General features: G+C 36.5%; 1 protein-coding gene across 1 annotated transcript; it reads right to left on the bottom strand.

Annotated features, from left to right (window-relative positions):
* Window positions 1-1,182: 1,182 nt before the first annotated feature.
* SOX10 (SRY-box transcription factor 10) lies at window positions 1,183-25,617 on the bottom strand. The gene is made up of 4 exons (XM_026694898.2): window positions 25,402-25,617; window positions 24,068-24,525; window positions 4,313-4,578; window positions 1,183-3,618 (listed from the first exon to the last, which is right to left on the bottom strand). The coding sequence occupies exons 2-4, from the start codon at window positions 24,475-24,477 to the stop codon at window positions 2,909-2,911; spliced, it is 1,386 nt and encodes a 461-aa protein (XP_026550683.1). The 5' UTR covers window positions 24,478-24,525; window positions 25,402-25,617; the 3' UTR covers window positions 1,183-2,908.
* Window positions 25,618-26,359: the final 742 nt, after the last annotated feature.

The following is a 26,359-nucleotide window of genomic DNA, read 5'->3' as shown; positions in this document are numbered from 1 at the left end:
TCCTAGTGCCATGGCAAACATATAGCACAAGTTGCCAATTTTGGGGAATTTAAAGCATTTGGCCAGACATTTAAACAGAGGCCTAGAGCCAAAGATTTCCATCAAAGGAGATAATGTCAAGCCAAATGCACAACCCGCCCACCATTACATTTTTCATGTGCCCCCACGCAGAATAAGTCAAAATGTAGCCTGGTATGCAAAATATGGCAGTTTCTGAATTTTAAGTACCATCTTGGTTACATATCTCCTTTTTTTGACATTGCAACTCTTTGGTTTTGGTATGATATTTCAAGCTGGAAAATGTATCATTTATTCATAATCTTAGGAATCTTGTGGAATGAAACAAAGTTGAAGAAGCGGACAAAAGTGAGACTTTGTTCCTCCTGATTGTTAATACCTACCTGAGAAATTAAGAAGGGTCAGTTGGTTTCAGGAATAGAGGGGAAGCTTGAAAGTAATTTTTGTAATTCCCAATAAAAATGGCATATGTACGGTAGTGGTAGAAATACGTTTTTTTGCTGCCTGATGAAGAAGGCATGCACTGTCTCTCTCAAGTAAAGTATTGCAAATCAAGTAGGATGGTAAACTGGATGGATACATTGAATTAGAGTGGTATTATTCTAATCTCACTTTAAAATATGTATTTTAAAATTACACAGTCAATCTGTCTGCATCACAAAAAGGACCCCTCGTTAAGGTGATGCAATTGATTTATAGAACGTATGCCACAAAAGGATTATATACAGATCTGTAGAATACACTTATCAATTACATTTATCATTGGAAATTAAAAATGTTACCCCATATTTAGAGGCAGATGACTTTAGAATAGCAAATGTAGTGAAACAGCTAGAAAAGATGTCAAGATGCTTGTGAACATCCCAATTGGGTTTAACAGTCAGCCATGAAACTGGAAAAATGCAGTAAAAAGTGTGCTTGGAATGTTTAACTGGAAAAGCCAACAATCCTCATCTGGTCCATTGCTGGGTGAAAAAAGTGGGAATTGTAGTTCTGACTAGGTGTGAAAAGACAGGTTGATCTGTTAACAATGCATAGGGAGAAATCTATGGGTAAGAAGGTTATATGTAGTATACCAGTTTCCCCCCCCCCCTCTCTTCTCAGCCAACTTTGGAGGGGTATGAGGCAGAGCATAGATCAAAATAGGAAACACACATTGACATCCATAGCTAAAACATTTTAAGTTTATTACTCCATACATTTGATGCAAAGTTAATGATGCTAGGACAACTTAAGTTTGTAGCATTGGGGACAGGAAAAGATGTGCTACTTGCATAAATAAGGGTGCATAGCAGTTAACAGATTATAAGAGGTACAGCCATACTACGTGTTCTTTTCAAATACCATAGAGAAAAGATAATTATCCATAGCTGAACATGGAAGTAAGCATATATAAGTTCATAACTCGGGACAGGCAAGCCTCAGCTGTCTCAGTCTAAAGGTGTTGGGAAGAACAAAACGTAACGGTAACATACAATACTATAGCCCAGTGTTTCTCAACCTTGGCAACTTGAAGATGCTGGCTGGAGAATTCTGGGAATTGAAGTCCATGCGTCTTCAAATTGCCAAGATTGAGAAACACTGCTAAAGTCAGTAATGGCCTTTTCTCATATACTTGCATAGCACCGGTTGTTTTTAGTGCATTGATGCTTTCATGTTTTTACGTTGTGCCCAAAAGGCATGGTAACACAGACCTCCATTCATAGCAGACTTTGGTGAATGATTGAAAGGCAGCAAATGATCAGCTAATATTTTTACTATCTTTTTACCCTTCCTGGATACCATTTGAACATTCTGCCTCAGGTACCCAAACATCCTTGAGATGTTTCATGAAACAATAAGATTAATGCTGTGCCAATTTTGTTCTCTAATTAAGCATGTAGGAAAAACCATACTGACTTGCTCTCTTTCCTCAATTTCCCTACACCCACATATACTCACTCATACATGGAAAACACATTCATAAGCGTGCCAGAAGAAAAAACATTGGCTTTGGCAGGATATCTTTTTGACTATTAGAAGGATAGTTGGGAGAGTTAGAAGGGAACCATGAAGTACTGGGAACACACTAGGAATACAAAACGTTCATTACCAAGAAAGAAAATTCAGTCTGCTTTGCCATTTATGGTCAAGGGACCAGCAGGTGTTCACACATGGATGCACTTATGTGCAAAGATGGCCAGATCATATAATACAGTTCCTGAGTCCAATGTACTGTGTAGTTAAGTCTTAAGAGAGCCAGGCAGCAGAGAGGCAATGGACTAGATAGGCGGAAACTGAGATGCCAAGTACAACAGGAAAAGCAAGCACAGGGTGATCTTCCAATGGAGAACAAAATTTCATGCATGTGCAACTCTGAAGCACAAATGTCCTAGAGCTCTGTCCACAACAGCTGCATTACTGCATTTCTTCTGTAACATATCCACCACAGCACGCCCAGCTCTAGCCATAATTTACCCATAGACTGTGGCACAGTTATGGTTATTGGTTTCTTTCTTAAAATATCAGACAGATAGTTTGGGCAGTTGAGGATAGGGGAAGAGAAGGGAGGAATTATCTTTCAATGTTATTCTTCTTGTAATTACTTAACCCTCAACCTGCCTTAGAAAAACCAACCATGACTTGTTGCTCCATGCCTAGAATCACCCTCTTTTAGAAGGCCTATGGGGTCTTGAAAGCCACTCAGGGACTGGGAGTAGGGGGGGTAGTTGGGAACCTTCCTCCAGCCAGGTGAGCCATCGATAACTGTGGTCATGATAGACATCCCCGGATATTCTGTGGATTCTGGCGAATAGTTGACACCAAAAGACCTTGGAACTTGGAGGCTCATCTTCTGGGGCTGATTCTTTGGAGCCTTTCTGCTGTTGCTTTGGTCACTATTCCCCATTCCCTAGGGTCTTGAGAGGGTTGTATACACCGGCTGTTCCCAGTGTGTGGGACTGTGGGACTGTGGCACTGAAGGGGCTGGGTCAGAGATGGCAGTGTAGAGAGGACGCTGAGAGGGCCCCATATATGAGAAGGCTGAGTAGAGACCAGAAGCCTGACTAGAGTGGCTGTAATAGGGTCCTGAAGGTTGGTGATCAGGATAGTCAAACTGGGGCCTGGATATAGAGGGAAAAGCTGAGCCATAATGGGGCAGACTGAGTGATGTGTAAGCTAACTGGGAAGTGGAGGGTTGGTCAGTATAATGACCCCCAGGAGTAGAGCCCTCTGTTTTGACTTGTGTCTTCGAATCTACCACTGAGGATGTGGCCGCAGACAAAGAGACGCCATGCTGCTTGGAGATCCAGGCAGAGTGTCCACTGGCTGCAGCCAGGGCACTACCAAGGCCGTAACCAGCAGCTGTGGCATAACCCCCCACATGGCCTGGATGAGCAGCGTGTCCATTTGGTGGAAGATATTGATCAAACTCATTGACATCAAAGGGCTCCATATTGGACATCACTTCGTGGCTGATCTCTCCGATATCCACATTGCCAAAATCGATGTGAGGTTTTCCTCCTTCCCCAAGGGAACGCCCGTCCCGCTTGGAGTCAGCCTTACCCGTCTGGAGCTCTGTCTTCGGTGTAGTTGGTGGAGTGGGAGGTCCATGGCTCTGACCTGTAAGGTTGACATCACAAAAGAGGGAAGAGAGATAGTGTGTAAACTGTTCACTTTATACAAATATAACTTTCATAGCAACATTATATTTGGATTGGATCCTTTCCAGGTTACCAGAGTTTGCCTCCATGAAAAAGGAAACACGACAAACCAGTATCTTAGTTAACTTTTTTACCTTCACTGCACAGACTGCTTAGTCAATTATTTGTTTGTTTTACTTGATTTCGGCAATTGGGATGGCTTCACAAGAGCTTCCAGTGAATAGGTGAAAGAAAGAAAGAAAGAAAGAAAGAAAGAAAGAAAGAAAGAAAGAAAGAAAGAAAGAAAGAAAGAAAGAAAGAAAGAAAGAAAGAGAGAAAGAGAGAGAGAGAAAGAAAGAAAGAAAGAAAGAAAGAAAGAAAGAAAGAAAGAAAGAAAGAAAGAAAGAAAGAAAGAAAGAAAGAAAGGTAATCAGTAAAAACACACTATTGCAAAATGTAATTGTGGGCTGAGGGTTGTGAGCTGTAGCAATTGTGATATCACTCTTTTGTTATGATACTCATCTATGCCGATTCAATTAAATGTTCAGCTTTGTCAGAAAAATAAATGGTGGTTTTCATCATCCTGCTCTATATTTAGGCAGTTCCTGGTTTAGTAGGCCACTGGAATTCATCATTGCTGGGGATCTGACTGCTGGCTAAATTTATGAACCAACCTGAAGAGTGTTCAGGGTGCCCATCAGACAAGGGAGATCCTTCTCCAGGATGCCTATGGTCCAGGTGGGCATTCTTATAGTGGGCTTGAATAGCTGCAGCTCCACCAGCTTCCCCATCAGCCTGGCCATCATTTTCTCCTTGGGCAGCCTTGCCGTTTTTCCGACGCCGTGGTTGGTATTTATAATCAGGGTGGTCCTTCTTGTGCTGCATCCGTAACCGCTCTGCTTCTTCAATGAAAGGTCGTTTGTCACTTTCATTCAATAATCTTAAAGAGGTGGGAGAGATAAAAGAACAGGAAGAAATGTAAGGGACCAATGTTTTAAAAAGGGGGATTCTAAATAATCAGGATCATATCAATTGATAATAGAAACCCATTAATGACTATTAGACACAGCATTGCAGATAGGAAAGAAGATCAGCAAAGAGGAGATGTTGAAGACGAGATCAGCAAAGAGGAGATGCTCTACCATGACACTGGAAGGAGATTGACCAGAAATTTTGCAATGGAACAGTGAGAACTTTTAAGACAATCGGTGATGCTACCAGAAACATTAACAGCCATTTTCTTTTGTACTCAGCTAGTCAAAACTCTGTCTCATATCATAAACAGATTTCAGTTCAGCACATCAGCAAAGCTTTTTGCCATAATCACACTTTTATGTAAAATTCACTGGCATGAGCAAATGTAAACAGTTATGTATTTTATTCAGCTGAGAACCAGTTTGGTGTAATGACTATAACCTCTGGGCTAATCCTGTTTTAGGCATAAAGCCAACTAGGACTAGGTGACCTTAGGCCAGCTCCTCCCCTCCTCTCTCTCAGCCATCTCTCTATCCCAGGGCAGTAGCTCTTTTGAATTCTGCTGTATAGTGTAGTGTTGGTGTGGTGTCAGGGGTTTCCAGTTCAATGTGTGAAGGGTGAAGGATGTGTGTTTGTGTTTATTTTCATGGTCATGGTCATGATGTCCATTGAAGATGGTGTTTGATTTCGTTGTACGAGGTGCAATGACAATAAAGTAAACTAAACTAAACTAAAGAAGCAGGCAATGGCAAGCCACTTCCGAGAATTTTGCCAAGAAAACTGCAGGGACTTGTCCAGACAATCGCCAGGAGTCAAGACTGACCTGAAAGAACACAAACATGAAAAGCACATCTGGTATATGTTTTTCTAATGACCTACCAAGCCTTGTAATGCATGAAATTTTTATTTAGGAGAATTGGTTAAATGTTTGTCATCAATTTCACTGAAATGGAACAGAAAGATGTTCCTCACAGATTGTATAAGTGGGAAAATTTTACATCATATACTTGTACAAATTCTAGTCTTTCTGTAATATGATCAATTTCCATTTATACACAATCTTTTTCAATGTATTCACAGAATAACACACAGGATTAAATGAAACTGTGTGAGATTGGCACACTCTGATATTTCTTTCCATGGCTCAAGCTATATCACATGTTAAATCTGCAACATGCATTTGCCATGGCAGCTTTATTTTTCAGTTTGGGGCTATCATACATTGGGTAGGTAATATTTTGATCTCTAGGTGTCATCTTCAAAAAATGCTCACAGATACTGTGTAAATGAAGTATTGTTTTGTTTTAAAATGTCAATGGAGACCATCCTTCCCCTTAAAAATCCCATACAGATGCAGGAGAATGTTTTACTTTTGATAAACAAGGAGGGGAAGAGAAGGATAAACTTCTGCTATCCAGTAATGTGACTGCCCAAATCTATATTGGATTATTGCAAGCTATTTGTAAAAAAGAGAAACTACCTCTTTAACACATTCTGAACTTTGCTTCTTAATGGGAATTGCCAGTTTGAGACCAGTTTGAGCTCAACACTAACTTTGAGACCAATCAGACTCTTATTTCATTGCCTCATCTAATCAAGAATTTTCCAGTCGCTTAACATAATCCCTAAGTGACTTGTGTTATTACTTAAGACAATATTTCCTGCTAAGTTGCTGCAAGTGGGCAGGGTTGTTGAGCTAAGTAGCATTTTGGAGCCTTGAACAGAAAACCTATTATCTGGAGTTTCAAAATACTCAAAAATTGTCTATCTGTTTAGATGATCATTGTCTCCACAGGGAGGAAATATAGGCAGGTATACCACAGAAAGGGGGAATATAAGGCAGGTATCACTTCAATTTGTAACTTCCTTGTCTTTCAGCACCTACCACCTGAGGCAATCAACTGACTGTTTAATAGCAATAACATTAATAGCAATAGCACCTAGACTTATATACCACTTCATAGTGCTTTACAACAATCTCTAAGCCGTTTAGAGTCAGCATATTTCCCCAAACAATCTGGGTCCTCATTTTACCAACTTCAGAATAATCGAAGGCTGAATCAACCTTGAGCTGGTCAGGATCGAACTTCTGGCTGTGGGCAGAGTTAGCTTGCAGTACTGCATTCTAACCATGGTACTGTAAAGCCTATTCCAGAATGATTGCTGTGTAAAGCTTGCTAGACTATATATATTATATTCAATTACAGATTGTCTTCCCAGTGCCCAAAGAATATTATTGCTTACATTAAATTTTAACAAAACAAATCTCAGATTGTTGGGGTCTCAATAGAAGTGCACTCTTTCCTCCCTTTCTCTGTCTTGCCCAGTGAGGAGAAAGACCTCTGTTTGATAGACAAACAACAAACAGAATTAATCTTTTTATTTCTTAAATAATCTATGAAGAATTGCTGGCTATTTCTTGTTTAGCAATTAGATTAGTGGATTTTGCTTTCACCAATAAGAGCCTAAATACTCTATTTGTTTATGTAACTATAAACCCCTCCATGACATAGAGTTAGATTTTGACGGACCACAGCTTCCTGATTATGTATATCCGGGTAGGCCCAGCATGATACAGATCCCATTTATTTGAAACTGTCATCTAACAGGACCCAGAAAGAAAGCCTGTTGTGATGGCCACTTTTTGGAACATCATTAGATTAGCCCCAACCTTGTTAACTTGTTGGATGGTTTTGAAGAATATGCCACCGGGCATGGAATCAAAATGAGAGCCCATTGGATACCTGCATTGATGGTTTTTGATGGTTTTTACCTTGGCTGCCAATCTTTAGTATGCTATTATTGTTGCTTTATGTTTTTAACTGCTGTTCGCTGCCCAAGGTCATGAGATTAAGATGGGCAGGTCTATAAATTAGAGAGAGAGAAAGAGAAAGAGAGAGAGATTAAACCACAAAAATTCTGAGCTTCAATTCACATTATTATTTAATATTATTCTGTTATTCAGATGCTCTGTCATTGCATGAACCATGGATAAATTCTAATGCTTTGTTTCTCTGTGTTAAATGGTTCTTCATGAAGTTTTGGCAGCTATTAGCACTCTGAAAGCATCTGAATATATATCAAAGATGAGCCAGTACATCCCAAAACCCCACTTTTTGCAGCCTTCAAGCCTTTCAGGGAACCTAGTTCCCCGAAATCTGGTAGTGCTGACAAGCTTCCATCATGGTTAAAAAAAACCTCAAAATGGTTTTACACATTTGCATTTTAAAACTGGCTAATTGGGTTGCTTTACTTGGGACTTAATTTTGCAACATCCAAGACTTTCAGTCTAAGACACTATAAATCAGGCATAGAGATTGGCAGCAGCAGGGTTTAATGGATAATATGTAAACATGGAATTATAATGACAGAGCTTAATTGGAACAACAGCTTGAGCTCTGGTATTTGTTGTAAATATCAAGCAGCTGCTTGAAACATGTGAAACAGTATTTTATTAGGACTGCAAGCTTTGCTTATTTGGTATTGCTTGTTAGCAAATGGATCTTAGTTTTAATTGGTATAGAAACTACAAAACCAAACTGGTTTATTGTTTCTAGGGTTTTACAAGAGTAGGGAATCAAACAAAAATATTCAAGATAATCCTATCTTCCTATATTTATATATAGGTAGAAAAGAAAATCATATAACTTTTCTCTTGCCTTTGCTCTTTTTTCACCTCATAAAAATTATGGCACGGTTTTCTGCCACTTTGGCTATCATAATAAAATGCTTATAATGGGTACACAAATTATGTTAATTTCCACTTATTTATAGCAGTCTCAGCCTCAAAATATTTCATCTTCAGGAAAAGAGCAAAGGCAAGAAAAGGCAGATTTTTGAGATTTTGACAAATGCCAAATTAATTTTCATTTAATTGATCGTCATTTAAAACATAGTTGACTAGTGAACTAACGACTCTATAATCAAGTGTTATAATAATAATTAGAGCATGGTCAGAGGCCCTGCCTTGGCCTCTAAATAGTGGCATTCCTTCCTACCTCTCATCCAATAACATTTGAAAAAGTTTCTACTTCTGCACCTTGAGTCAAATAAAAGAGGCAAGCATACTCAGGTGTAAGAGTTGGAAAAGCTATAAGGATATTTCCCATTCCCATGACAAAAGGCAACAACAATGAGTGTCTCTAAGTGCAAAAATTAGTCATAGAAGAAAATGGGCATATCTTACAGCACTAGGAGGAATATGTTTCATTAGTACAACAGCACCTGTTTTTAGATATATCTCTACATTCCCCCAAAAGACTATTTTAGCTAGCCTGTTAGCATAACTATAGTTTTCAGGGATATATAACTTTTAGATCAGGTTTCTACAAACTGAGTTCTGATTACTGAAAATTCAAGCCAGCTTAGATCTCAAGATCTGCTGTGCTATATTCTGAATATTATCACTCCACAGTATTCCTTGTTAAAACATGGACCAACTCTATTGTTTCTCTCCATAAATGCTGTTTATTTTGGATTCAATGAGAAACAGAACAATTCCCCGGTGTTTCTTGTGTGATTTCCAACTAATTTAGACACAGTTGTAAATTCTCATGCAAGTCTGTCATTCTGTACAAGATTTCCAGTTAAGAATTTTGATTAAGTTCTGGGAAGGAGCACCAAAATACTAAATTGATTTGAGTTTCTGTGGGTCTGTGCAAGCTCTGAAAGTTCTTACATTATTGAAATTAACATTCAAGCAGACTTTAATATTAGAAAGCCAAACAGAGACTAGGTTCACACATCACATAAATCATGGTTTTTAAATGGTTTGCTGGCTGGTTTGCACATTATTACTAGCTCAGAAACCATGGTTTATAAATTGAAACTGTATTCACAGAACATATTGCTAACAATAAAAAAAAATCAATCACACATGTTCTGGCTTAGTTTATTGTATGAACAAGAATATTAAATACTGATGAATGATTAGCAGCCCATAACAAAGTTAATGGGCAAACAATAGACTTGGCTTTTCTTTTCTATGACCTGCAGCAGAGTCTTTTGAAAGCCTGATTTACTATCACACCACCCAGTACTGAATGGCTTATATGCCCAAAATTTCATTCTTTTACTTCATTGTTTTACTTCAGGATATTAAAAACACTGATCTTCTAGAAGTTAAATGTCAGCTTTCCTGATTATCATTGTGGCTCTACGGATTGTATTCAGAGGTCCAACCACCCACCTCCTTTGTCTTGAATTGTTCCAAGTAGAGTTCTTCAATGGGTCTAAAAAGCTAAGGAGAGCCCCAGCTCAACAATACTCAGTTGACAATTATTTTCTGGAAGGATGACATCTGGACAAGCCAATCAACATACATTGAAAAGTACTGAATATTATGTGAATATTATTCTGGCATAAAACAAAAAGACATTGGAAATCCATTCAGAATCTTTTAACCTGCTTGGTATTAAATACTTGTTTTAAAAAAGAGTCTATGCAAGATGGCCAACATTGTCAGTCCTTGCTTGGAGATACTTAGAACCAACAGATATTCTTGCTCGGTGTCTGCTTTCATCAATGATTCAGTGGATTGTTTCTTCATTATATTATACATTTATTTATCATATTTAAGAACTGTCTATCTCCCTAGCAGAGGGACTCTTATACAGCAGGATGTGCTTTTTATTAAAACGGATCACCCTTAATTGTGCTGTTTATGAAAACACAGTTGACAGGAAGATCCATCTACTACAAAATCAGTTTCAATTCTTTTTGTATCAGCCATTGTACCCAGAGCTGAACCTCAACATATTTGTTTTCACCATCTTTCAATGAATTGCAATCAAATCCATGCTAATCTACCCATCTCTTTCTACCTAAACAAACCAGCTGTAATAAATAGAAAGTGATATGAGCAGGCAAAGAGCTGGTTTTTTTCTCCAACTCAATCTCCTTGTTTCTATGCTTTGTTGAAAAAAATTGGACGCAACTTTTCAACCCCCCCCCCCCCAACAAAACCCCACCAAAGCAGATGGGGGAAGGCCAGAGGTGGTATTCAGCAGGTTCTGACCAGTTCTGGAGAACTGGTAGTAGAAAATTTGAGTAGTTCGGAGAACCAACGGTAACCTTCCCCCAGGAATGGGGTGGGAATGGAGATTTTTATAGTATCCTTCCCCTGCCATGCCCACCAAGCCATGCTACACCCACCAAGCCACCCCCACAGAACTGGTAGTAAAAAAATTTGAAGCCCACCACTGGGGATGGCAAATTAACCTATAAAACTATTGATCCTAAGAAAGCTTTAATTGAACTCCCAGTTCCCTGACCCACAAGTAAAGACTATTTCATACAGTTCAAGTGAAATTTTCACATTGGTTATAATATCAGTGAGAGGTGGTCTTTTAATCTTAGTTTTTCACTGTCACGACAGTAGAAATCTAGTGAATATCGCTGAGAGTGATTGCAAACGATAAAGTCACAACCATTCCCACTTACTCATCAGTAGCAGCTGCTGCTGAATCAGTGTGGTAAACAATGAAAACAAGGGGAAGGTGGAGGATAAAAGATCACACATTCAGCATGAATACCCATAGAAAACTACAGATGTTTGAACATTGTGACTATGACAACACAATTCCAACATGACATGGCTCAAAGTTATTTAGGCTGAGACTGAAAGCTCTAATTATGCATTTCAAAATTTCTACCATCTCATATCTGACTTTTGATAGTCCATTGAGTTAAAAAAAGATGCTTCAAACAAACAACACCTAAAAGATAATAGGTTATATTTTGTACATTTGATTTTATCAGAGGCAGAATATAGAAAAGAGACTTAAGAAAAATTCAGCACGAAATTACGTTAGACTTTATCAAAATCATTGGTGATAAACTGGGTTTTAATTGAATAAAACAGTTTTCTGCCCCATCCTGGGGTTAATTAATTTATCAATGCTAAGACAATGTTATTATTTCCAGTGAGTGCTGTTGTGCATGTTTTATCTGCTGATAGTATGTAAATTTAATTAAACTATCACAAATTGATGTTTGTACTATCTACGTAATTATTTGTTTTACGTTTCTAAAATCATGAGTTCTACCAGCCAAGTCTAGCTGAACATATAACTGACAGTAATGTGCCATCTTTGGGATTTGGAACAAGGATATTCCTGAATAAATGCTAAGCATATTTTTTCTTTTGTACAAAAGTTCACTTTCTATAAAGGAAATCCATTTTAAAGATCTGAATTCTTCTCAATCTGCACACATCATTCCTAACATCCAATCTAAATGGCCACATGCCAAAAAGACAAGGTTATGCTCCTGTAGTTGTATAGAGGGATTTATAATCCTCCATATTTTATTGGATATAGTTCCCATAATCTTTGAATGTTGACGATATTAGCTCAGCTTGATGGAAGCTGCTTCCCATTACCAGGAAAGATAATTAATTCTTCCTTTTCAACTTGTTTCAAAACAATTCTAGACATATATCTGCCCACTCTTCTGTTTAAATATATTACATATACACTTCTATTTGTTCAATGTAATTTGTGTGAATAGTTTGAAAATGTTGGGCCAAATCTATATAACACTTGATAAAAACTTACATCCCTTAGGTGTAGCATAACCTGTTCCCATACAAACAATTTTAGCACCTACCGGATTCCACCAGTGGCACAATTTTAAAACAATTCCTCTCTTTCTATTCACTCAGCACATTGCCACATTTAAGAGCATAATTTTATTAGTTTTGGTTTCTCCTGTTTCTCAGTTTTCTACTTCAGTTTTCCTTTCCATTTGCTATTTGTTTACATTATATATATATATATATAAAAACCTCAGAAAACATATATATATTTCTTAAGTTTTCGCGGGTACTTACATGTATGGCATTCAGCTTTGTTCGGGTATTTTCCCACGTCATTGTAGTTGTGCTTTTAAAGTTGTAGCAACGTTTCAGCAGAATCTCATCTTCTCAGAAGCCTGATGATGGCAGATGAGATTCTGCTGAAACGTTGCTACAACTTTAAAAGCACAACTACATGACGTGGAAAATACCCAACAAAGCTGAATGCCATATATATATATATATATATATATATATATATATATATGTATATGTATATGTATATGTATATATATGTATATGTATATGTATATGTATATGTATATAAATGAATTTTGTATTTAATATATTCATTTTCTCAAATTATTGATTTAATATTCTTTTTTGTGTGCCATTCTTATTAACATATGCATTTTCCTTAATTTTCTCAACATGCACATTAGAATACACAATACAGAGTGGAGAATTGCTTCATCAGAAAAGTACCATTCCTGAAAGATAATTTGCAATTTTGTTTAAGAATTGGTTCAGGACAAATAATTTAGTAGATTGCATGCAAATACAACCTGAAAAATTTTCTCACTTTCCTAGGCTGTCAGACTTTTTTCTGACAATACTAAAATCAAAACATTGGATTCAATTCACACTCCTCAGGTCATGAATAACAGTGCATCTGCTAAGGCACAATGAAAAAGGAACCAGGAAAAAAACAAACATCAATATTATCCCTCCACAATTTTCTTGCCATGATTTTATTGATTATGCATGCCTGGTTTTGATGTGCCAATATTATTGGATGGATAGTGATAAAAGTAGGTAGGTGCAATATCTCCAATCTGAGCCTCCATCTCAAAGCGTGCTGGATTTCAACCATTGATTTCTAACCAGTCTAACTATTATGGCAAACTACGAATTTCAATTTAAATGTTAAATGATGCACATTAAGGCAACAATCTAACTTCATCTATACATTAATGTGATCTGAGCTACTTGTAAACTAATCAAGAAAAAGGTCAACGAAGAGGTTAATTCTGTTCACAGCAGTTGTTGAAAAAGAAAACAGATTCCATCTAGAAATCATTAGGAATGGGACTGAGAATAACATTGACAATTTCCCCCCATTATATACATCTATGGCACATCAATGTTTTGAACCCTATTTACATTTATGGTCACATTTAAAAGAAAGATAGAGATATAGTTGCAGAAGAGTGAATAGTTGGAAGATTCCTTAAGAAATCAAAAATATTGGATATAGGATTCTTAGCTAAAGAAGAAGGCACACCTGAGGAAGGGGTGAGAGGAAAATCTAACTGTTATGCAGCATGGCATTAAGAAAGTAGGCTGGGAAATATCTTTGTTCTTCTATCAAAATACCTGGGCCAAGTTGTGACCCATTGAAGATGACTGGATTGGCATAAGCAAAAGACAAAAGAAAGTACTTCTTCAACCAGTGCACAATAATCCTAATTTAGTTGTCTTTAAAGGGGGAATTGAGACATTCATAGAGGAAGATCGATTAAGGGCTATTAGTCTTGAAAAGTCAGTGTTATCTTTGCATTAGAGGCAGCATTGCTCAAAAATTAGTTGCAGGCAAACAACAGCAGAAGAGAAATATGTCTCTGTCTCCTACTTGGGAGCATCCAGTTAATCAAAATCCTGGTCTAAGATGGGCTTTGGTTTGGTCCTATTCTTATATTTTCATAAATATGCTGATTAGGAATAATGGGGTATTTAGAGGCCAAAGCATCTGGATGACATCAAATTGGGAATACTGAGTTATTTGGTTAAAAAAACACATGAAAAGATGTACAATCACTTATATACTGTGATGCTGTCAAAAACTCTCAGGAAAACTGTCACCAAACTGGCATACTGGTTTTTGGTCTGTGCGCATGGATGTGTGTACAGCACTGATGCTTAACATATCTTGCAGTGTTCAGTGCTTAATAATTTTGTTCCGAACACCTGAATTTGTTCATCAAAAACTAAATGTACTGTACACCAGAGAATTTTAATGACAAATTCACCTTCCTCTTCTCATGAATGCACGCAGCAATTAAGCAATCACAAGTCTAAGCATTATTTTCTTTTTGCAGCCACAGTAAATTCCTATGGATTTATTTTGGGGAACAATTTTTATTCTTGTTGGAATGTGTTATTGGATATCTTGTCCAGGAGAGGGTGCTGTAAATAGCAGCATTTTAGTTTCTACACGCACCAGTTTAGCCTTTATACTGTACATTATGACAGATACTGATTTTGTTATTGTCTTTCTTTCCAAATGGATCAGGCTCGCACTTCTCACAGCATGTAGAAGAATCCACACTTACATCTATCTATACAATTCTTTAGGGACTTTGCAGTTCTGCCTGCTCAAAAATGCCCTTTCAATCTGAAGGAATCTTAAGGCTTCCACATCTCATTAATTTTCTGGGCTAGAAAAAATTCCGTACCTTTCCTGGTGAATCTGCAGACAACAATTTCTTTAGCATTTATTCTTAGGAACTAGATACTATTTCCATAAAGAAAAAAATCCTTGAGAAGAATCAACCAACAAATTATCAAATGCAAAAATGCAAAATTCAAAAACCTTCTGTGTTCTGTTCTACTCTTACTCTATTCTCGCTGAAATTGGCAAAATGGTTAAAAATTTCATTTTCACTGCATTCAACTTTCAACTGATGTACACATACTTAATTTTTAAAAATCCATGGATTTTAGCTTAGTCTGTTTTGTGAACATAGCTAGTTTTGAATATTCAGCAAACTATTTAAAAGCAAACTGTGACTTGAACCTAATGTCTAAATCTGGTTTGATCATGATGAGAATTAAAACAGCATCAACTGAGAATTATCATCTACATTGTCTGCTAATGATGCAATTAGCAGAAGAAAAACATGTATATGAAATTAGATCTCAATTGTCATTTTATTTATGTAGTAGTCATTCAGATAAACCACTCATCTATTATAGCCCTTTGCCTGAATCCTTTTTATTGGTCAGCAATTAATTTTAGAAGAAATTTAGGGATCTGTTCTATAAATTCATAGGAATTTGAAAATTCTGCTTTCTTCATCTTAGCATTCAAGTACATTAATACTATTAGTAATGTTCAATTACCTACATTATATTTCAAAGTGTTTTTAACAATTAAGAACCACATATAAAAAATTTTCAGGCATAATTATAATTCCATGAATTCCAGAACTGACCTTCAATATTAAAATCTGCCAATACATTTATTCAACTATTATTCAACTTTGAACAGAATCAACACTGAACAAAGTGAAAGTCTATTGATCTTTAAGATGCCACAAAAATATAGGTTTTGCTTCAAGAAATTAACAATTATCCTTCTTCTGGGGAAAAAAAGATAATGGCCTCTACAAAACAAGGCAAATATCCTGGGTGTGAACCTGTGCAACTAACGAAACCCATGAGCAGTTTATTATATCCCTTGGGTATATCATTGTTAATGCTCCTGTGCCAGTTTACATGCGTACACATGTAAAATGCTATCATATATATTTCCCAACATATACATATGGCAATTGAAAACGATATTCAGATGCTGTGACGTATATACCTATGACAGCTAAGGTAGGACTTTGAAGAAGCAGGATAGAAAAAATATTGACCCCTTTGAATGTTGGAGTTGGAGAAGATTCTGGGAATACTGTGAACTGTCAAGAAAGCAAACCAATAGATCATTGAATAGATCAACCCAGAGTTCTCACTTTATTTATTTATTTATTTATTTATTTGATTTGCCAATTGTTTACAAGATAAGTATAAGTGTATACATAGTTGTGAATACATGAAATGGGTACATATAAGAAAAATAAAAGAAGAATAAGAGAAACAATAGGACAGGGACGGTAGGCACGTTGGTGCGCTTATGCACGCCCCTACAGACCTCTTAGGAAAGGGGTGAGGTCAATAGTAGACAGTCTAAGGTTAAAGTTTTTGGGGTTTGGGGAAGAAACTACAGAGTCGGGTAGAGTATTCCAGACATTGACCACTCTATTGCTGAAGTCATATTTCCTGCAATAAAGTTTGGTGCAGTTAACATTGAGTTTGTATCTATTGTGTGCTCTTGTGTTGTTATGGTTGAAGCTGAAGTATTCATTGACAGGTAGGACATTGCAATGTATGATTTTATATACCATGCTTAAATCAGACCGAAGACGGCGTAGTTCAAGGTTTTCTAGTTCTAGAATTTCAAGTCTGGTGGCATAAGGTATTCTACAACGAGTAGAGGAGTGGAGAACTCTTCTTGTGAAATATTTCTGGACTTTCTCAATTGTGCTAATATCAGATACGTAATGTGGGTTCCAGACTGATGAACTGTATTCGAGTATTGGTCTAGCAAATGTTTTGTATGCTCTGGTTAGTAGTGTGATATTACCAGAGAAAAAGCTACGTAGAATTAGGTTAACAACTCTTAATGCCTTTTTGGCTATGTAGTTGCAGTGGGCTCTAGCACTTAGATCATTAGAGGTGAGTATTCCAAGGTCCTTTACAGAGCTTGGGTCATCAACAAGATCTTGACTATTCAAGAAGAAACTTGAAGAAGAAATGATCAGCTCAATTGTTTTCTACATCAGACACAATACGTGAAGACCTAGTTCTCTGCTGAAATCTATTATGCTGGGAAAGGTGAAAGGAAAGAGAGGAAGGGATGATGGACAGCAAATTGAACGGACTCAGTTTGAGTGGTGATGAGTACACCGTTGGAAGACATGAGGGACGAGGTTAGGAACAGATTGTCTTGGAGAAAATCTACCTGTGCGGTTGCAAAAAGTTAACACTGACATGATGGCACATAATCAACATGTGGCAAAAATAAAAATGCACATGAGGTAAGCACATGCAATTCCTTAAATAAAAGATAGCACTGTGTAAGAAATTCGTTATACATGAGGTCATAAGTCGTAGATTGAGAATAAGAACAATCTCCAATACTGCTTGTAAAAACTATACAGTATGGGAGGATACTTTAGACAAGCTATTCTCAGTAAAGAAGAAATATTACTGCCATAAATTGTAGCCTTATTATGAGAGCATGAGCTAGCATACTATATATGATATACTAAAAAAATTAATATAATTTTAAGGGATCTTAGTAAATACAGGTTTTCTCTTCCCATTAAAATATTAATTTTCTCATGGAGGTGCAGGCATTATTTCCGCAATGAATAATGCAGATACCCTACTGCCTCTATTTGTAAAAAATTCAGAGGAATTTCCAAATTGTAGGAAGATTCCTCATTATAGCAGACTGTGGAAGCAATAATATAGGAATGTGGGTGAGTAAGTGGGGAGTACCGTTTTGGATATTGCCACTGAAAAAATATTGATCAGAAGACAAGATTTTTTTAAAAAAAAATCTCCCGGATACAATAGAGCTGAAACTGTCTTGTATAACAGTTATAAATTCAACACATCAGGCAAAAGGCATGTACTTTGGTTTATAGAGAGTAAAATAGTTGCACTTGAGTCATAGCAGATGCTTTGGAGATGTGACGAGAAGCAAGGCCTAAACACCATTAATGGTTTATGAAGCTAGTAAAGGTACATGTTACGTTTTGTGTGCCGGTGAGTTATATTCTGGACTATCTTAAAAAATAAAGATAACTTCATCGGTGGATTTTCATTCCATGTGGAGGAGGAGATGCTATCGACACTTTTAAAATAATAGTGAAAACTGTGATTTTGATTTTATTTCATTTTTGTCCAGAAAAGAGTGTATGAAGCAAAGTTTCTTTGTTTTAGTTGCTGACCGAAAGTGCTGTATAAAAGATAAATGTTGATGCTGTTTGTTGGACTTTTTAGTAGTGCAGGCATGCTTGTCAGGACAAGAGAAGCAACAATCCAGACTTTGACTGCAGTTCCACTTTAGAAATCAGGCCAGGTTCTGATTACTGGATGTGTTCATATATTAATTGCCTACTCTGGAATAGACCGTCCCACAAGGTGAGGATAGCCTTCTCCCTGTGAATATTTGGGAAGGCAATGAAAACTTTCCCTGAGCGCAAGAGTTTTGAAACAGGAAACATCTGGGAGAGGATTTCCAATTTGGGAACTATTCTATAGTTAACAAAGATAGCTAAATAATAAGAATCATATTGACTTTACTAATGGTTTTGATCACTGTTAAATGCAGCATTAATCTAAGGTTAACTTTGAAAGTTTTATTCTGTGTTCTATTAGTTTGTAAATCTCTTTTTTATTTTATGTTTTCTTGGATTATGCTTTTAAAGATCTATTAAGTAAAATTTAATTGGGGATTATGATATTTATTGGGGTACTATAAATATCAGAGCAGGTGATGTAAGTATGCATGTAAGAAATAAACATATAAACATATTCCCACACTTTCATAAGAAAAGTATTATTTGTCAATGAGCACTTCGTTAATGCAGAGATATGAACTGGTTTTTGAGCCATTGGCTACTTTTGACATGTGAATAGTGTGCCAAGAGTTGCACTCCCAGAAAGAACAAAAGGCCAGAATAAAACCTAAATTAAATTGAAATTAATTAATTAAATAATGTTCATGACCATTCTTTCTATGTTTAATCATTCACCTCTTCTTTTGTTATTAAAAAGCGCAATTCAGGGACAACCTCTGAAGAACTTTGGAGGCTGTTTCAAACCTGGGGCCACCACTGCATTTGTAATACAGCTTATTTCATTTACCATAGGAAAAAAATGAAAGCTCTTTTCCTGCTTTTTGGTACCATAAATTAGCCTTCTGTAGCCTGATGCCTTCTGGAGGTATTGGACTATATCACCATCATTCTATTCCAGGGGATGGGAGTTGTAGTCCAACATACTTGGAGGACATCTGGTGGCCAAAAGTTATTCTACAGATGTGTTACTATTCATTTCCAAGTTAAGTGACTCAATCAGTACAATCACTGTAGCATCAATCCACCAAAACCTATTTACTGTGTTGCCCTTTGGTTGCAATGGATGTAATGGTATGTGAAAATGCCCCTGGGAGATGGAGGGAAAAGATGCCACCTGGATGCAACCTGCAGCTACTTAATGGGCAGAGAAAGAAACCCAGAAAGGAACACCCCTAATTTAACAGACAGTAAAAGAGACAGTAAAAAGTTTCTACTGTCAGACTTGCAAGATTCTTTTAATGCAGCTTTACAATTAAGTAGAATTAGCTCATCTGGTCAGTTTCCTGTCTAATCTATCTGGGAAGGCAGACATGGGGCTTCTGCAGTTCAGAATTCCTGGAAGTCTCAAAGACAGGAATGGCAGCTGTAGGTTTCATAGAACATGGTCACAAGTTCTGGGAGACACCCTCTATGTGTCTGGGATCAGAAAAGAAAAATTACTTTGGTTCCAAACTTAATATTTTAATGACTGAAGTTCTGCTGCATGTGAGCTTTATACTGAAAGCATGATGTAAAATTTTTTTATTTAAAAAAAACTTGAAATATGTATTTATTTATTTTGAATTACATAGTAAAGATAATATTTATTTAAAGAATATTTAGGATGATTTTTAAATGTTGGCAGCAAGATATAAAAAGAAAAAAAGAGAGAAATGCTGTGTAAGAGAAGAGAGATACAAGGAAGTTTTTTTTTTAACAAAAGCAAACAAGACAAAGCAAATAGAGACATAGATCAAGAGTTGTGCCTGAAACAGATATATACTACTATATAACATTAAAAAAGAAGTCAAAGATATTCTATATCTGTATCTATATCTATTCTCTTCATAATATAGAACTTAATTAGGAGGCCCATAGTAATAATAACTGTATGATGATTAATTATAATTATAACTATATGATTATCTGATTTTGTGGTACCCTAAGGCTATTTATATAGAAGCAGATTCTATTGAATTCAGCATGCATCATTATTTTTATGAGTTTAAGAATATAGCCCCTAATTTTGAAATATATACAGGCAAAAATATAATAAGATAAATATAAGAGTAAGTGCAGCATCAAATTTATGAAAACAAAAACATAAAAATATGGCTATCATTCTATGTCCCAAACCAGACACTTTCAAAAGCCAATGACTACAATCTAGTATCATCAATGAGCTTGAAGTTGACTTTAAAATAAATTAAGAATTTGGTATATCTCCCTCTATGCCCAAAGAAGAGATGCACTTCAAAACGCTCCATTTTTATTTGATTTGCCCTTGCAGGAGTCACAGTATATAATATGGTTGATTCTTAACACTGTTGTAATAGTTCCATAATTGCTGCATCCAATCATCAGAGAAAAAATAGGTCTTATAAAGAAAGGTCTTAAAATGATTCCTGATTTGATCTAATAACGAAGTAGAAGAAGGGGAAGATACTTATAGATATCATTCACTGCTGCTTAATCTATTCATTGCCAATATGATTGACACTGATTTAGCATTTACAGTATATATTTGTCATTGATCTTAATGCAATTAAATAAAGACATTGATTGCTCTGTTGGTTTATATCTCACCACTGTCTATATTTACTAATTTAAAACTAACTTATGATTATACCAGTATTTGCAGAAATAAATTTATAGCTATTCAAAGAACAACTCACAAATAATTGTTTATAAGGATCAAGAAAATTAATATGCATTAAAAATTTTCTTCAACTAAATAAATAAAGGCTATGTTAAATAAATATTTACTTAATATATAAATAAATAAGTAGAGGTCATTTTTATTTGAATGGGTTAGTTTCCTAAGACTTAAACTGTCTGGAGTATCACAACTATGTTAATCTGGTTTCAAACTCCAAATATTAGTAGCAACAGCAGCAGCAATAGGAGCATTAGTACTAACAGTAGATTTACTAGTCTATGCAATAGTGAATGCAAACAGACTCCTGTGAAGTAAGAAAGAAGCCAGAGTTTATCTAAGTAGTTCATCATGAACTGCTTACAAAAATGCTTCTGTAGGATATTTTGGAAAAAATGAGATATGACCAGGATATGTTAGAAATCTTATTTGTGATCTACCATGTTTCTTTATATTCATTTATTTTTTAGGAAGCCCTTTTGTTTGAGTTAATCAAAAGAAGTAGGAACAGATTTCGATTTTGATAAACCACAATCAACAAATTAGTTGGTCAAATGTTTTGTGAATGGTCTCCAGCACCAAAGAGACAAACTAAAATACTGAAGAGAATAGGTTTCACAGAGGTTCTGCAATTTAATATGACTTGCACTCAATATCTCTGTTTCATGTCTACCTAATCCAGAAAGATAGTTGCCTTTTAAATCACATAGCTAAAGAATTGAGACCAAAATCCTTAATATTAAATTTGTTTTCACTAAGAAAACCCCGGTGTCTTAATGGAGTACATATCAAACAATTTTAGGGAGGTAATTAAAAAAAGCATGCTGCATATAAAGTTAGATCACTAGCCCGGCTCAGTTGCTTGTCTAGTTATTAGCCAGTGGCTCTTCAAGGTTTAAATATTTTCAGCCCTATAACATAGGAAGTTCAGTACGCAATATGTACTATTGTACACTATTGAACTCTAATCAATCATTTGCCTTTCAGCGGAAGTCAGTTACAAATGTGGCAGAAAAGTGGAATTCTTAATCTGATATCACATGGGTACTGTGTTGCTCTCCATTACCAAATTGCTTAGCAAAATGAATCACATGAATTAAGCCTTATTTAGATCTTTTGAAGGAATGATAGTCAGGTGGGATGGGACAAAGTCTTGAAAGCAAGCAGTGTGGCTAGATCCTGGAATTTCAAGTCCCTTGTTGTTTATATTTCCTTGTCTGAAGGAATCATGTGATTTGATGAAAAATATATATTTCATTTTGTTTTGTTCCAAAGCAAATATTCTAAAAATTCTAATATTCCACTATTTGGAAAAAAGTAGATTTTTTTAAAACCCAAATTCTGAGGATCATATTAAAAATAATATAATTAATTTAACTTTTATTCAGGCTTTTGTTGTGATGTTTAATTGCTTCAAATGCGTTACAATGAATTCAAAAGAATATCCCACAGCAACAGAATCCAACTTTAAGGTTTACTTGGATGAACAATCAAAGCAAACCTACCTCATCTGAGACTTTGCACAATACTCCTGCATATCCAAACTTCTAAACTTATAATGCAATGTGACAGGAAGAGAGGCAAATTTTATTCTTTTCCCTTAATTGTCTTTTTCAATGTTTGATTAGACTTCAGTGTATAAGCCAGCTTATATTTTCCCTACAAAATCAGCTAATGTCTAATGCAAAAAAAATCCCATGATAAAATAACCATTTTAATTATACAAATAAATCCTTAGGATATAGCATCAAGATTATCTGATGGAAGATGAAACTATCAAGGGTCTTTCCATGCTTTCTTTCCAACCACTTAGTTTCAACTCCATTGTGAGCCTTCTTTTACAAGCTATTATTATGGCATCTATATATTGAGTTGTATCTGTTTTAAATCAATGATTGTATGACCACTCTCCAATGGACACCCTTGACATCCTCGTAATTGTATTCTAATTGGTTCTTCTAGATGTGATAATTGATTGCATTTTTCTCCTGGCAGCAATCTAATGTGATCTGAATGTTGGGAAAACGCAGTGCCTCTGAAATGTAAATGCTTCCCCAAGTCTAGGTCCATGTAATTAAAAAAGCAAAGACAATGCAACAATCTGTTGGGTAGGTGCTGGCTTGTTCCTGCTAAGTATGGAGTAGTATAGTTCCATAAAGATATCTCTGTTCCTCAGTTTGATCACCTGAAAGTTACAAATGCCCAGATGATCAGCCAAGCTCCACCTATTTATAAAGGAGGTATGTGGCTAATTAGCAACATAGAGAATCCTATCTTTGATTTTAAGTTCATCATCTCTCCACTAATCCTTTTTTAAAAGCTTGTCACTAATCCTATACCTAATCCCATCATCATATCACTTTTAGACAACTATAAATTATTCATCCCTGAGCTTAAAAATGGGGTGGTTTCTAATAAGAACAAACTGATTCTTTCATTGTACCTGCAACTCATCACATCATTAGCAATCATTTTGTTCTTTCTCCCCAATAGAAGCATTTGTTTTCCCTCATGGATAAAAAAAATGTAGTTATTTGAATTGCTTTAGAAGATAAAACTTCTCTTTCCCAAAATTCCTGAAAATCATTGTTCCAGTGTTAGATGCTCCCCAGCAGAACAAAGACCCTTGGTTTGACAAGGAAGCAAAGGCTTAAATTTGCCGATTCCACTTGGGTGCCCTCCAAGTGTTTCCAAATGTAATTTCCATCATTCTCTGCCAGCATGCCAAATGCTTAGGATTAGAAGATGATCAAGGATTTAGACTGAAGGAACACAACTGATCAAGAGAAGGCGCAGAGTACACAGTATCTGAAATAAAACTCATGGGCCTAAGACTGAACGGCCAGGTCAACTGGCCTCATGGCAGAGATAAGAGAATAGACAAGATCAAAATATGAGCTAAATTTTATATTGAGAGCACTCAGGATGTTTTGTTCTATTGGCTGTCTGCCTATTCTTTGACACTCCCTATCTTAACACCAAAAATTGCAAAGATATATCCAGTAAATCAATACTTGCTGAGCTTCTCTCACTCTCCATTGTAACTCTATTTGACCTTGCCTTATGTGGTTTCTTTACCTCCCCCGTCCCCACCAATTGTTCTTACCTCCAGAGCTTCCCAAGCGTCTTACTAAGTTCTGCATTGTGAAGGTGAGGATACTGATCAGCCAGCTTCCTCCGGGCCGCTTGAGCCCACACCATGAAGGCATTCATAGGCCGCTTGACATGGGGCTTGCTCTTGCTGCTTCCATTGACACGCACAGGCATGGGCACTAGGGTCCAATCATAACCACTCAGTACCTGGCTCACTGCCTCCCGGATGCACACTGGAAACTTATCATCATCTGCCTCTGTGTCTTGTTGTTCCTTCTTCACTTTCCCCATCTCACTACTGCCAGAGTTGGTAAGATGAGAGTTGGTGTCTGATGCCATGGAAGGTCCTGGTGAAAGGCAGTGATGGTCTTCAGAACCAACAGGACTCATTTCTACTTCAGAAAGGTCTTGATCATCTGTCATTGTTTCCTCCTGATTTTACCCCTCGGAAACCAGGTCTTCAAGCTGGAACTACCATTTAAAACATAGATGTGAATATTAAAGTCAAAAGTGGTCAGACTTTCTGAACAATCAAACAGTCAGTAACCATTAAAAACAACAATGGAAGCTATATTTTATCACTTGCAAAATCCATGATCAAAAATGGGAGGACAAGTTCCAAATTAATTGATGCTTCCAATTCTTGTCTGGAAAGTTTCTAATATGGCAACACAATTTTTGGACACATGAGCATAAAATAATAATTAGGGTGATCTTAGAGGGGTGAGAATAAAAAAAAAATCCCCATGTTCTAATTTGTCCTTCTACATTCCAAATATGGCTTCTAATATAAGCTTCTTTTGAGACTGGAATCAAGAATATTGGCAGCAGAGGAGAAATAGGTGGTTTTAGTATTAAAGGATCATAACATGAACGCCTTGTGATTTTGTAAGACGTACATTTCAGAATGCGTCTTTACACATAGTGCCCTTTGAAGCCAATAGGTAAAAGCAGCATAGAGGGGATACAAATATTTTGTCTTTACGTTTTTGTCCTATTTCACTTACATTCTGATTAAAGGGGGGGGGAGCCTTTTAAGAAATTCAAAGCTGTTAGTTTTAGTTCGTCATTACTTCTACCACCACTTAGTTTCTGTGAGATATCATATTATCCAACCATAGGGAAACAATATTTAAAAATAAAGTTGATCCAAACACCTTCAGTGAAATTAGCCAAACTAAAATTGGCTTCCAGTTACATGTTTACAGTAGTTTGAACAGAACAGTAATAACTTTGATCTGCTAAAGTAAGTAACGTGAAAGCTGTCAGTTAGTTAAAAAGAAGGGAGAAAGAGAAAGGGAAAAAAAGAGAAGAAGCAAGTTACCAAGTGCAGGTAAGGAAACTTACATCAGCCGGTCTCTCGGGCAAATCCTGAGTTAGCTGTAATTTGTGTCCCACTAGCCTCTCTGTTCTCTCTCTGTGTCTGTTCTCTTTTCACAAGGCTGGTAGCTTTCAAGAGCTGTGTGCTGGGAGAACTATCAGAAGTGCCATTCCTGGAGGGAGACTTGGTTGCTCCTAATACCCTGCATGAATGTCTCTGTAACTGGCTCGTTGCTTAACACTGGGGGAGGGAAAGTCAAAGGGTGGAGCTAAGAGCTCTCTATGGCCCAAATACATCCATTGTATGCAGACAGGAGACGTTCAGCATCCCCATCAACTACATTTCAACCCCCATCTCAAATTAACACTTTTCTATCATATGGCCTATTTAAAAGGTGGCTATAGTCAACTTTTATTTCATCTGTTCAAATGTTTAGCATCAGATCTTCCTCTCTTCCTCCCCAAATACCCTTTTTCAAACCATCTTTTGTTTGAGAAAGGACCACATTAAGGACCACTTCGTTATATCATTCCTCTACAGAATGAACAAACTTTGTGTGTCATTCCCTGTGATGGCTACACCAACAGTTTTATTGTTATTTATTTTTATATGCACACATTTCTATATGAGTGTGTGAATAATAGTCAATTATTTGATTGGAGCATCTACTGAAAGCATGATAGTCTCCATGTATGTGAAATTATATGGAATTGCTTTTAGGATGAAACTTACTGTTCTGATGTTGGGTGGGCTTCCAATACTTGAAAATTCTGTGAACCCTCAAGATAAATGTTTTTCTCTTACAAACAGAGTTCAGAACATTCTAGGAAATAAGAACAATCTAGAAAGACTTGTAATTGAATAGCCTATTGCCAGTTGCAGTTCGGCCTGTACTTCTCAACCTTCTCAACTTTTAGATACATGGACATCAAGTTCCAGAATCCCCCAGTCTGCATATTGAAGGAAGTTGAAGTCAACACATCT

Source organism: Notechis scutatus, chromosome 6 (genome assembly GCF_049901735.1).
Source record: "Notechis scutatus isolate UNSWTSFEM ecotype Mainland chromosome 6, rNotScu1.2, whole genome shotgun sequence".
Classification (NCBI taxonomy): Eukaryota; Metazoa; Chordata; class Lepidosauria; order Squamata; family Elapidae; genus Notechis; species Notechis scutatus.
Note: the sequence above shows the minus strand (reverse complement) of the source record. Positions and strands in the feature narration are given on the sequence as shown.